Source organism: Schistosoma mansoni, chromosome W (assembly GCF_000237925.1).
Source record: "Schistosoma mansoni strain Puerto Rico chromosome W, complete genome".
Lineage (NCBI taxonomy): Eukaryota > Metazoa > Platyhelminthes > Trematoda > Strigeidida > Schistosomatidae > Schistosoma > Schistosoma mansoni.
In genome coordinates, this window is record NC_031502.1 from 26,153,113 (window position 1) to 26,165,783 (window position 12,671).

Consider the following 12,671-nt stretch of genomic DNA (forward strand, 5'->3'; position numbering starts at 1 on the left):
TAAATTATCACTAGGATATAACAATTTCGATCATTGTTTTTGTGTGGTCCTAGTACTACTGAGCACTAATGATTTGTAGATTATATTGTTTTTTATTGTTATTGAAGATTTTACCATTTATGTTCACACTACCCGCAGTTTTTTGCTGTGTTGTATTTGGATGCAAATATAATTGGCTAATATCTCGTAAACTTTTAATGTTCGTAAATTCATATGATTCAACTTGATTTTCAATGGGTGTTATATACTAATGATGGAGTTCGAGAGATTATCGGAAAACATATCTGAACAGCTTGTTCAGACGACGAGGTCGTTGCAATCGTTTCGAGATCGTTCACTCTTCACTGATGTTATCTTATGTGCTGGTGATGAAGAACTCCCTTGCCACAAGGCAGTACTAGCTGCTAGTTCAGCATATTTCTTAGTAAGTTTAGAGGTTTTTGATTTAGAAAAGTAGTTAATTGTATGACTGTCGACTCTTATTTCATTCGTATTGGTTAGTTAAATCTTCCGATTAATCATGATTATGTCAAGGGCTTCAACATTTGCGTACAAATAAATGTACTTAGGTTCACCTTCCGTAACATCAGCAGCTTCATGTTTCAGTAAAAAAAATTTCGACAACTTCAAGTCCTTCCATTTAGTACCTTCGATTCATCATTATCATGATGGGGTGTGGCGCATATATATATATGGTGCCTCCTTGTACCAATATTTATGTGTTCAAATAAAAAAAATAAATGTGGTTTTATAGACCAGACTGTTTTATTGTATGAATTGTTCCCCTCACAAAAAACCACCATTGAATTGTTTTTCCATATTTTGTCGTCCTTCGAGATAAATATTTCAAAATAAAGTAACGGTGAGTTTATAGCGATGATGAAAATCATCAATGTTGTGAATATTCTGAAATACAGTAACTATATATTCAGTTGTATTTAAATTCTAATACAGTTTCCATTTCTATTCATTTCTGTAGGCCATGTTTTCATCACCATATAAAGAACAACAAACATCCCGAGTCAAGTTAGATTATATTTCTCCTTGGGCTCTTCGTCGTCTGCTTGATTTTGCATATCTTGGTTGCTTAGAAATTACAGAAGCCACTGTGCAAGATATATTTCTTGCTGCTAGTTTACTTGACTATCCAATAGCTATCAAATATTGTGTTGAATTTATGAAGAGTCATTTAGATGTTACAAATTGTTTAGGTATCGAGGCATTAGCTGAAATGCATAATATTACCGATTTAGCTCAATCATCGCATAAATTGGCTGTAGAAAATTTCTCCAGGTAAAACATCCCATTTTTACTTTCCTATCTACTGACTAGTTTAAAACTTTATTCTCAACCAAGGGTACATTTACATGTTTTAACATCTGTTAGGGTCTGATTGAATCTCAGTAATGGGTACAAAGTAAAAAAAGCATCTATTTGGTCCCGAGTATTTCGTAGTGTTATGTCTTTTTGAAATTTTGCTCTGAAACGCATTACCTGGTTACAGAATTATGCGAAGTAAGTAGTTATTTTTAGAAAAATGATTCGTACTTAAGTTTACTTCAAAGGGCTTCTCTATCACATATGATGCATACATAAATGTCAGGTGTAAATATACTTTCTATGTTTCAAACAAATATTTTTCACTGTGTATACTAAAATATAAATAATGTTGTAAAGTCAAAGGCAAGTAGGTATCTGGAACTCTTCCGCTCATTTGTCGTCATTTTCTGAGCCTATAAAACACACTAGTATTGAATCACCTGTTCAGTCTCATACATACCGTACTCTTGGTAATCTGTAATATATCTCGCGTATTTTATAAACAATGAATTCTGATATGCAATGACGGAATCTCGTGTATTATTGCTTTGGCTTTTTGTGGTTTGTCAACCACTATTTAGAGCATTGTCATTCACTTTTAATGCTTACTGGATATGAATTTTCACTCTTATCCCATAGCCCATAATAGAAACCGGCGACGGTCTTGCTGTGATTATCTCTTACTTTCTTCATAAAAGTGAACGTAACTTCTTTAACTGAAGGAATTCTGGTTTTATTTTCGCTAACTGAACTGTTTCTCCGATTATTATTATTTCACTCTCATACACTAATTTCTGTTCGCTGTTGTTCATCTTTTATCATGTTCACTTTACATTCTTTATCTCTTCACAACCTCATTGTTATAGTGTGGCGCATATGTATTTGGTGCCCCCTTTTACCAATATTCATGTGTTCAAATAATAATAATAAATAGCTAAAACAAATGGATCATGGTTTCATTAATTAGTGTTATCGATCAGTGTAATCGTTTTAGGGCTTCTACCACCTTTATCCTGTGTCATTTAAAATTAGAGGTCAACACAAACAGGTGTCTGGTACGCGCAACACATGTTCCATCCGTCTTACCTAATTCACACTGTGAATTTCATAAGCTAATTCACATACATTCCCTGAAGTCATACTTGTTACCTCTATATTTATTACTTTATGATGCTACAAAATATGTACTATGAGTCAACGTAACTAATGATAAAACGATTGCAATCTATTAATCTAGTTCATTTTCGTTCGATGTTGAGTTTACATAATGGAATAGTACATTACTATTGTTTGGTATTCTCAAATATGTAAATTGAGTACATTCATTGACTTTTACATCCCTATGCTAAATAAAATACCACTAATTCTGCTAATGAATTAACCTTTTTTGTCAATTTTACCACAATTATCAATGTTCTCGTAAATTTTAAAGTTGGTAAACAATCCCTTTAAGTAGTTTTATTATATTTGTGTAGAAAATACATGATAATGATTCGATTATCATAATAACAATGTTGTTAAGAAAACAAAATATTCGGACCAATCAGTACGAAAAAGAATCTATACATCTAAAAACAAAAGACTAAATCTTGTTCCACATCTATTAGACATCACTGGATTCCCAAATGCTCCATGAATTTACTCATATAAGTAATCATAACCTTAAACTGAACAGGTTATTTTTAGTAGCTTTGTTCTGCCTGGAGCCCTTCTAGGGTTCCGAAATTAATTACTCTTGCTAAATAAACCAAAATTTTAACTAGGTAAAGAACATCATGTTACTTTGCTACGAAATTTAGAGAAAATCGCTCATACATTTGACAGGACAAATTGGTTTGTATTGTCCACATACGACCACTGATCCTGATGTAATAAAACATTTAGGAAAAGCTTCCAAAAACTTACAATGCCTCGGATAACTTACTCCCCTTTTTCCTCCTGAATAACACGAACCTATTTATGCGAAACAACAGTAATCAGATGGTGGACAGATTAGTTCAGTTAAAAAACCAATAGAAGATGTAATTTAAGACAAAGGTACCATGGATGCTGACAGTTAATATGATAGACGTAATCCAAAGCTACAGACCCATCCAAATCGTTTAAACCAATAGAATTCAGTGTATTGGAACTTGATTTATCAGAGACTGTCCCCTCAGCCTTCACCGTTATGTGGATCGGTGGCGGAGGCTCGAATACATCATCCTCACCATTAGTTGGCTGAATGTGTTTACCGTAAGAAACATTATGGGTCGATTCAAGTTGTTCTGTTTGAGGTATTTCTGTCATCTTGGGGATTCAAAAATGTTAGAAATTAGAATTGTAACCTAAATTTACATATTATCGTTTACTAACTGGACATTTTCAACAAGAAAAGTGTCTAACATTGATGCATAAATTTCATGCAATTTATAAAAAAATCCACTCAGATTACGGAGAGCACCTGGAGACGAAATCGTCGAACCGAGCAACCTATTACCAATTCACCAGTATGAACTGCTAAGGAGAACTCAAACTACTCAATTTTCTGTAATTACATGTTATTTTTCTTTTCTTAGAGAATAACCTCGATAGCACTCTTCTAAACTATATTTCAGTAATTACCTATACTGTTATTTGATCAGTTGTTTTTAATTACAGTTTGACAGCTGTGTTATGTATCTCAACGTCACTGGGTATTACTTTGTAAACGGAGTTGTCGAAGTTTTGGTCATCTGTTCGAAAGATAAAGTTGTCCTAAGAAGTCCCTTCACCAATTGGCGTGTGGATTACTAACGTTGAAGTGTTTTTCTTAGACGTCCGGTCTGTCAAGTTCCCATTAGTCTTTTTAGTATTAAAAGATTCTCAAATTATCCTAGGCCCAGCCGAAAACCAATCGCGATTACATTAAAAAACTTAAAATAAACAAACAACTCACGATTAATAAATACTGATAAAAACAAGTTCGAAACCTACTTCCAGGTTTTAAAGTTTGTTTATTGACGAAGTAGATACCTATATATATATATATATATATATATATTATCAACTTTAATAAAAAAATGCATTTACAAATACTTATAACTTCGTTTATTGAATTTATATTCTGCAAGAATGGTTACTTTTGGCTTATTAACTCCTGTAATTATAAGACCATGCTTACATTCTTTCCATGGTTACTTCCGCTCCTAAGTCCGGGTAAAGGAAAATGGTTGGTCATGCGGTTAGTAATCACATTCCATGAAAAAGAACTTTGCTAATAAAAGACGCTAGCCAGAAAAATTCATTTAGACTCTTCGCTCCGATTTGAAGGATCTTCATTTAGAAGAGTTATGGTGCCTCATGGTAAAAACTGAGATTGTTCGAAAATCACAAGGCCGATTCCCCTTCTAACAACCAGAGCGATAATTAACATAGGCACATGGATTGTTCATGCAGTGTGGGGGACCGGAAGTCAGTCAGTCAGCTACAACGTTAAGGTAGCTGGGAAAATGAGAGTGTACAACCAGGCCGTGCTTGAAATGTATGGAACCCATAGCAAGCAAGCTAAACAGAAAAGACTAGCTTCTAGAGGATGTGCCGTTTTACTCTGGTGATGAAAAAGAAACAGCTAACACACAAGGAATTGTGCTGTTGCTGTTTAAAGAAGCACGTAAAGCGTTTGTAGGATGGTAATCTCATGGATCCAGTATCATCAAAGCGAAAAGTGCAGGTGAAGACAACTAGTGTAGCAGGCGCATCTGCAGCAGTAGATCTCAACATTCACAAGGGAAAAAGAAAGATACTAAAATTCAATGCAGCGAGTACCAAGCAGACCACTTAATTGAAAATCTCTGGAAGCAGTGAAAACTTACGTATCTGGGCTGTATCGTTGGTAAAGGGGGTCTAATGCAGATGTGAAAGCAAGGGTTAGGAAAGAAAGGGCAGCATTCCATCGGTTTTTTAGGAATATCAGATTTCTAACTGACGGTGTTTATAGACTTGTGCACGTGTATGTGTATAAGCAGTAGTACTATGACAAGTATGAAAATTGGATTAAAAAACGCAGTATTATTGTTTATTGTGTAAAGTGAAATGTAAATGCTAAAGTTCCTATTTCCTGTGTTTATGATAACAGCTTACTAAGAGAATCTAACGAATGGACCAATTTGCCTATTTCGACTGTCATTTCATATATCTCTTCAGATGACTTAGATGTACCTTCGGAACAAGTGAGTCCTACGATTGTTGTTAGTTAGAGTAAATATTTAAATATGACGTTTCACATGGATATAATTTTAGCAATTGAGAGATGTTGGAGATGTGTAACTACCAATAGATCCTTTATCCCTTAACAATTATTCTACATTGCTAGTTATCTTTGTATACGATTGTTAAGTACAACAAACTTAAATGAGACTCAACTAAATGGTTTAACAAACACAACAACTTGATGTTAGTAGAGTTTTTGGGGCCAAAGTGAATTATTTTTTAAGATATCAAGATTGGATACTACGAATAAATCTTAAGTGTCCAATCAGAAAAGTATGATACTTGTTAATAATTGGTATTTAATGAAAAGTGGCCTTAAACTAACCAATCTTTTAGAATCACAGATCAAATTAACAGTGTATATCTTGAATACTGGGGAAAATAGACTTTGTGATGTAAATTCTAACCTACTATTACTATTTATGTCATTACTAGAAAAGCTTTTAACTATCCTGTTTTTGATATTCTGGATTATATTTCGATCAGTCTTTGTTGGCGTTTGTGCGTCACAACTCAGTCCTGAATATTAATAAGTGATGCCATAAACATCATACCCGTTGAACAAGTTAGTGGATATCTAAACTTAGTAGCTCAATGAACAGCGCGTTGACGTTTGAAGCGAAAGTTACTACATTCGGGTCTCAATGTAAATATTAATACTGGGATGCACGTACACTCAGCTAATGAGTCCCAAATAAGACGAAGAGTGGATTCTGAATTTAACTGCTAACCTCAGTGCATCTATTCTATAGAAATACTATTATAATTGCTAATACTTTTATATATTTAAGCGTTTTCGCTCATATCCTCTTTAATCATATTTTAGTTTGTATGGGATGCTTGTATTAATTGGGTCGACCAGTCTTCTGAAACACGAATTGTCTACCTCCCTCAACTACTGTCACATATTCGTTTGAAATATTTGGAAAAAGAAATGTTGGAAATTCAATTACAAGAAAATCCTTTAATTATTGTAAGAATATATATATATATATATATATATATATATTCGAAGATAGTTTTTCCTTTTAAAAAAGAAACTAAATAACTAACGAGCTTAAGAAAATCAGGGATTATTAGTTGACTGCTATGCTGTTCTTTAGAACTTGCCCAATTATTGGGTTCTGGAATTAAAATCAGGATCTTAAGTTTCTTTTGTAAGCAGTATAACTTTAAACCACTGAAAAGTAATCCATTTTACTACACTGCTGTCACAGTCTGGCCATACTTCCAACCTCCTGAAATTTACAGATTCGAATTTATCATTAGAACATAGTTGGTTTTTATCCTCTAATATATGTTTTAAAGAATCCAAAAAAACCGAAATGACACTTTTGCTGCTCTGAGGAAAAGTAAAGCTGTACAACCAACTAAATTTTTTCAAAGTCATAATTTAATAATTTAATGTCTTCCAGTAGCAATTGTTGGTGAACCTGGAAACTAGCATGAACGGTTATCTTGGGCTATCTAGCTTACATATATTCGATTTATACATAGCTTCATGAGAAAAAGTATATAAAGCGGACTTATTCCTCTGTAATATTCTATCGTTTTATACTGGGATGTGGTGTTCTTAATGTATATATTTATAATAATAAATATAGTCTTTTCATCTTTTTTAACTTATAGTCCTCATTCCTACCTCATATTATTGATATAGTACATTGTGACACAAGTTTACATATGTAGTTATGTTAATATTGGAGTTCAGGCTACATACATCGTCCTGATCTCAAGTGATCAGTCATGTGTCTTTGCCTACTAATCAGTGTTTCTCACTTCAACGTAGTAGATAATCCTCTTTTATTTAAAGCAATGAGTGCTTAGTTCAAGTCTCAATGAGAATGCAATCTTTCACCGCGTTATATGTACATACATATATATCAATGAGTTCCAAATATGGAGGAGTGCAGGTTACTCTATTTCAATTCTAATCATTAAATGTGCAATGAAGATGCAATTACAGTCAGTATCAAGGCTGATTGACTGATCTATGTCTATGAGATAGCTGTATTCTGTATATGAATACTTTAGGTGATATAGTTCAAAGTTGATCACAGTAGTTTTGACCCATGGTTTATCTTTTTCTAATTCTAAAATTTACAGTTGTCTAATTCTTTTTATTCTTAAATTGTATCCGTCTTTTTAAAACTTATGAGTGTTCAATTCCTGCTTCTAAATTTACTTTAGTGTTTGGTATCAATATTATTTCCATCCCTTTACTCTTCCTCTTGTTGATTTCTATCAGTTATGTTGATGTGTAGTGTATAACAACTCAGATTGATACAAATTTGTACCAAGTCCTACATTTTTAATATTAATCTGCCAATAAAACTCGTATGTCAACAAGGATTGGTCAATTCAATGTTGAATTTCAAGAACGAAAAAAGTATATAGATTTAGTTTCACTGTTTATTGATTATTGGAGTGAATAATATAAATGACCTTATTTCCCCTTTTCTTTTATTCCATTTACATTAAATGATTATTTTGCACACAGACATTATTTAAATTTATACGAATTTTTCTCTGCATAATTTTCATTCATGCCAATTTTGTTTATGGTGAGATATATAATTAGGCCACTGATTACATTCATCAGTCACTATTCACTTTCGGATGTCCATTATACCGGTTCGTTTAGTAATGTATAAGCTTTGGTATAAATTTATATATTGGTGTGAATATGTTACAAGTTTTAAACAATACCGCACATAATTCTTAATGGTACATAAGTTTTTTGTATTAACCTAGTAAAATTCAATACATTTTAAAATATAGTTTTATAGACTTTTTACAGACTGCGATGTATATTAGAATGTGTTTAAACATTTAGATTTAGATATTCCTGTTTTATTAAATGTACAGTTGAAACTCTTTTTTTCTGCATATTTTGACAATTTTAAGCATATAATCCCAGAAGCAAACTAAAGTTTTTATTTAAAAAGGCTACACGAACCCAGGTACACTAAGTCTAGAGGTCTGTATAATATCCAAAATGCCAAAATATGTAGAATCAGAATGCTGACAAGTATTGCTCACTAATGAAACTAGCGTTACTTTTGATTACAAATAAGGTTTCTAGAAAAAGCAATGACAATTTCCAAGGCGAAGTAACTAAAGTCTCTAGATTTAATCGCCCGTTTGTTTAACATGTCCAAGAAATGGATAGTTTGGAGTGTAAACTACAATCACAACTTATCTGGTTTAGTCATGGAATATGGTGTTATGTGAATTAAAGCAGTGTCTATCTGTACTTAATATGAATTTATGTGTATTTGGATTCTACCACATTATGATACTGTATAGATTTAAAATCCCTATCACGGTCTTTTTTTGTCTGGATATTTCATGTTGCTACTGTTCTCAGAAATACTCTGAGAAGTGTGTTGATGGTTGGTTAGAATAGTCTTGATCTATCAAGTGATTGTAAAGTTGTGAAGAAAGTTAACCAAACTTTTAAATGAATTATTTTAGGAATCCAAAATTGCTCAGAATATCATCAGATATTTTCTTCACAACGCTTATAACGGTGATGATAATCCATCAATGTATGTCAACAATTTACCAGCTCGCCTAGCTACACTAAAACATCCTACGTTAGTTGTTTTAGGCGGTCTCAATACATGCATTTTAAATTGTATGCAGTCATTTTCACCGTCTAGAACAGTATGGCAAACTTGTCCGTCTATGCCCGTCGATAGTTTAGCGTGGTTTTCTGTTTCTGTCATTGCGAATACTCTATTTGTTATTGGTGGAATTAAAGTGAGTTTTCTATTTGTATTTTTCAAAATAGTCACCAGACTAGGATATTATTTGAAAAGATTTAGTGCTTTTATATCTTCTGATTTTTTCTGATGATTACAAGCATCCACTAAGATGTTATTTTCGGTCGAAGTTTTAAATGGATTTTTATTCATAAACAAGTTTTCCTGTGGTCTCAAAAATATTCGCACTGTCTTCCTGTAACGTTCACTCCTGATTCGTTAGTAAAGCTCCTTAGCGATTAAAGACAATCCTGTATCAGCTATCACCAACTGACTAATTTAAATAATTATTTCGCTTTTTATCGAGCGAAATTTTATAGATTTAATTTTCGTACTGTAGTCCAATAATTACTATCTTCCAGTTTCTCATTGTTATCTATAGTGAGAACTAATATTCATCACTATTTTTTACGTAACTTTGATTTGGTATCTTAGACACGACTTTTACAGGTTTAAATCCCGTTCTACCTACCAACGGTTAAGCGCTCATATAGTATGGTTAGCCACCATACACTAGATGTACCTCATAGTCTATTAAATCAGTCTGTTTCTTCCTATAGGCCGGTACACTCATGGATTCAGTGTATGCGTATTCACCTGTTCGATCTTCATGGAGTCAGCGCAAATGTATGCCACAGGCGAGAGCTCGACATTTTTCTGTTTCTGTCGGTAGCCGATATATTTTTGTATTCGGTGGTGTAACAATGTCCACAAATTCTAATCATCGATATCATTCATCAGATCGTGTAATTATGAATCATTTACAAGAAACTAACTCTTCATCAAACAGGCGGAATCATGTTTCCTCGCGATTGTCAGCATTCAACCCAAATCTTCCGGTAACTGAATTAGATATTCCTACATTGAATTTTGAAAAATCCATTATTCGGTATGATATCTGTAGCGATACATGGCTTAATGTAGGAGAAACAGATAATCCAAGACTAGAGTCACATGTTGTCTTGATTAATGAATCGAACGAGAATGCAAGTTTCAATCTACAATCATCTGATGGAATTCATGAGACGGATAGTGAGCAAAATTCATTACGTTCGGATTTATCAGGTAAAGCTTTGTTGTCGAAAATTGAATGCATTACTGTTATGATATTACTATTTTATGTCTCATGTTGCTGTGTTAACTAGAAGATTTTCTTGTTGTTCGAATCGATTACATTACCATACATTATATATATTAATGGCAAACAAAAATCCCTATAGTACCATTACATATATACAAGGAGTATGGATTCTGTTCTTTGTTGAGTTTATTTCAAAAACTTGTTCAAGTATATCTTATAGTTCTGAAAATTTTATTGTAGATAATGTCTCATTTAACACTTATAGTAAACATATTTATAGATTTTCAAATCTCAGTATCAACCGATTTTTCAAATAATTTATAGTCCTTAAATAAGAATTTGGAAATTGGTTCATTTTAAGTGTTTCTTTCCGTAGAGTAACACCAACTGAAGAACCATTAAAAACCTTGGTGTAGTGAGATGTTTCGTACTAGCTCATCTGGTTTATGCCCTCATGACTACACACAGTATCGAACTCATAACCTTCAAGCACGATATATTTAGGTTACTGAGTATTCATTAACAGAACCACTGAATTCCTAATATTGTGCAACCATCGTCTGATGTTTTCAATGAGTGATAGGTTCAATCACACTTCTCTATCCATTTCTACTTCACTAAGAATGTCTCGCAAGATATTCAGCCTGAAAATCTAAATTATTTTATGTGAACCTGGTCCCTTACCTTTAACAAACTGATAATGGTGGCTTTTGACCAAGAGACTTCTAGTGAAAAATTTGTTAACACCCTACTGAAATGGTTTTAATAGGAAACTCATCCAGTTTACGGTATTACCACCATTTTCACCATTTTTTGGGCATAAAGAAATGAAATAATCATTTGGGGTTTAAATCACTGGTAATATGATTGAAAAATATGTTGAAAATCCGTGTTTGACTGCTTAAATATACTGTTTCATAACGTTCACCGTAGTTCCTGTTTCATAAGTCCAATCACTAGTCTGAAAAATGACTCGTTAATTGATTGCTTCTAATGTGGAATGTTTCATTAAACATGTTTTTAGGTTTTCGTAGATTCCATATACTTGTGTATATGCTAATTCAGCAGATGACCAATTTGATCCGGCAGTAACACTCTGCTTTTTCCTAAAATTGTACTTAGTGTAGTTCCATTTGGTTAAACATAAAATGGAGAGGATAAGTGATCCAGAATTGAAGTTAGGTTTACTAAAAACAGAAAGTGACCAATGTTGTTTTTGTTGCCATTATTGTTATTATTATTGCTATTATCATTATTACTATTATGATTATTGATATTATGGTGACCGCAAAATATTGGAATAATTTTAGATCAAGTCAATGGATAAGAATTAAATGACTTCTTCTGTAGATAGTGTTCTACAAAATTATCGACATCCAGGAAGACGTTTCATATGTTTGAAAATACACTGATCTCTATGTTGTTAAATAGTTGTATCAGTTGGTGTCTACAGTGAATAACGGTAACAAAAATACAGGAATTCAATGAAACGGTTAGATTTTCCGTACCACATTTTAGACTAAATTAGATGACTCTTCAAAATTTAAAACAAAATGCTATATATAGAGACCTGTTTACAGTGAAAGCAAATCTCAAGATCTTGTCAAAGCGTGATCGTATGTGATATTGTAGTTAGGGATCACTGGTTACATAAGCCACTGTAGTTTCATTCGTTTACGATCTTTTTTTTACTTGCATGTATTACATGCATATTTAACAGATAGGATATAAGTCCCTGTTTAGGGAATGGATTTTTATCCGTTATATCATAAGTTTGAAAGCTGGTTAGTACCACAGTTTATGAACTCGTGTATCATTGTTTGTTTATCTAAACAATACAAAATGTAAGTTTAAGTTCATTTTTTAGAACAGCAGTCGGTTAGTACCATCAAGGCACATTCCATATATAATGTGGTTACCGTATTCATTTATTGTGAAATAAGTCTAAATGTCAGAGGACTTTTAAAAAATAAAGTAGAAAAGTGATACCACTATTTATATGTTTTTAGTAGAGAAAAGAATTTGATAAACGATATGGTCAATATATTTTCTCCCAAATTGTAGGCTAATGGCAACAGTCTAAAGTGAAGTCAAAGTGTTGAATAGCATACAGTCTTAAACCTCTGTTTCTTCAGAATAAAACGAACGCACACAGGATGTCATTATTAAGTGTAGAGTGCCATGCATGGAATATTAAATTAGTTCATATGGTTATAAATATTCAATAATTAGAGGAGTGAAACATATTCAACACTAAGATTAACTTATTGCTT

General features: G+C 32.7%; 1 protein-coding gene across 1 annotated transcript; it reads left to right on the forward strand.

Moving 5' to 3' along the window:
• Positions 1-250: 250 nt before the first annotated feature.
• Positions 251-12,384, forward strand: Smp_143070 (kelch-related proteins; the record flags this gene model as incomplete). Its single annotated transcript, XM_018789149.1, has 6 exons — positions 251-424; positions 980-1,293; positions 5,417-5,510; positions 6,377-6,523; positions 9,878-10,382; positions 12,266-12,384. The coding sequence occupies 6 exons, from the start codon at positions 251-253 to the stop codon at positions 12,382-12,384; spliced, it is 1,353 nt and encodes a 450-aa protein (XP_018654621.1).
• Between the last annotated feature and the right edge of the window lie 287 nt (positions 12,385-12,671).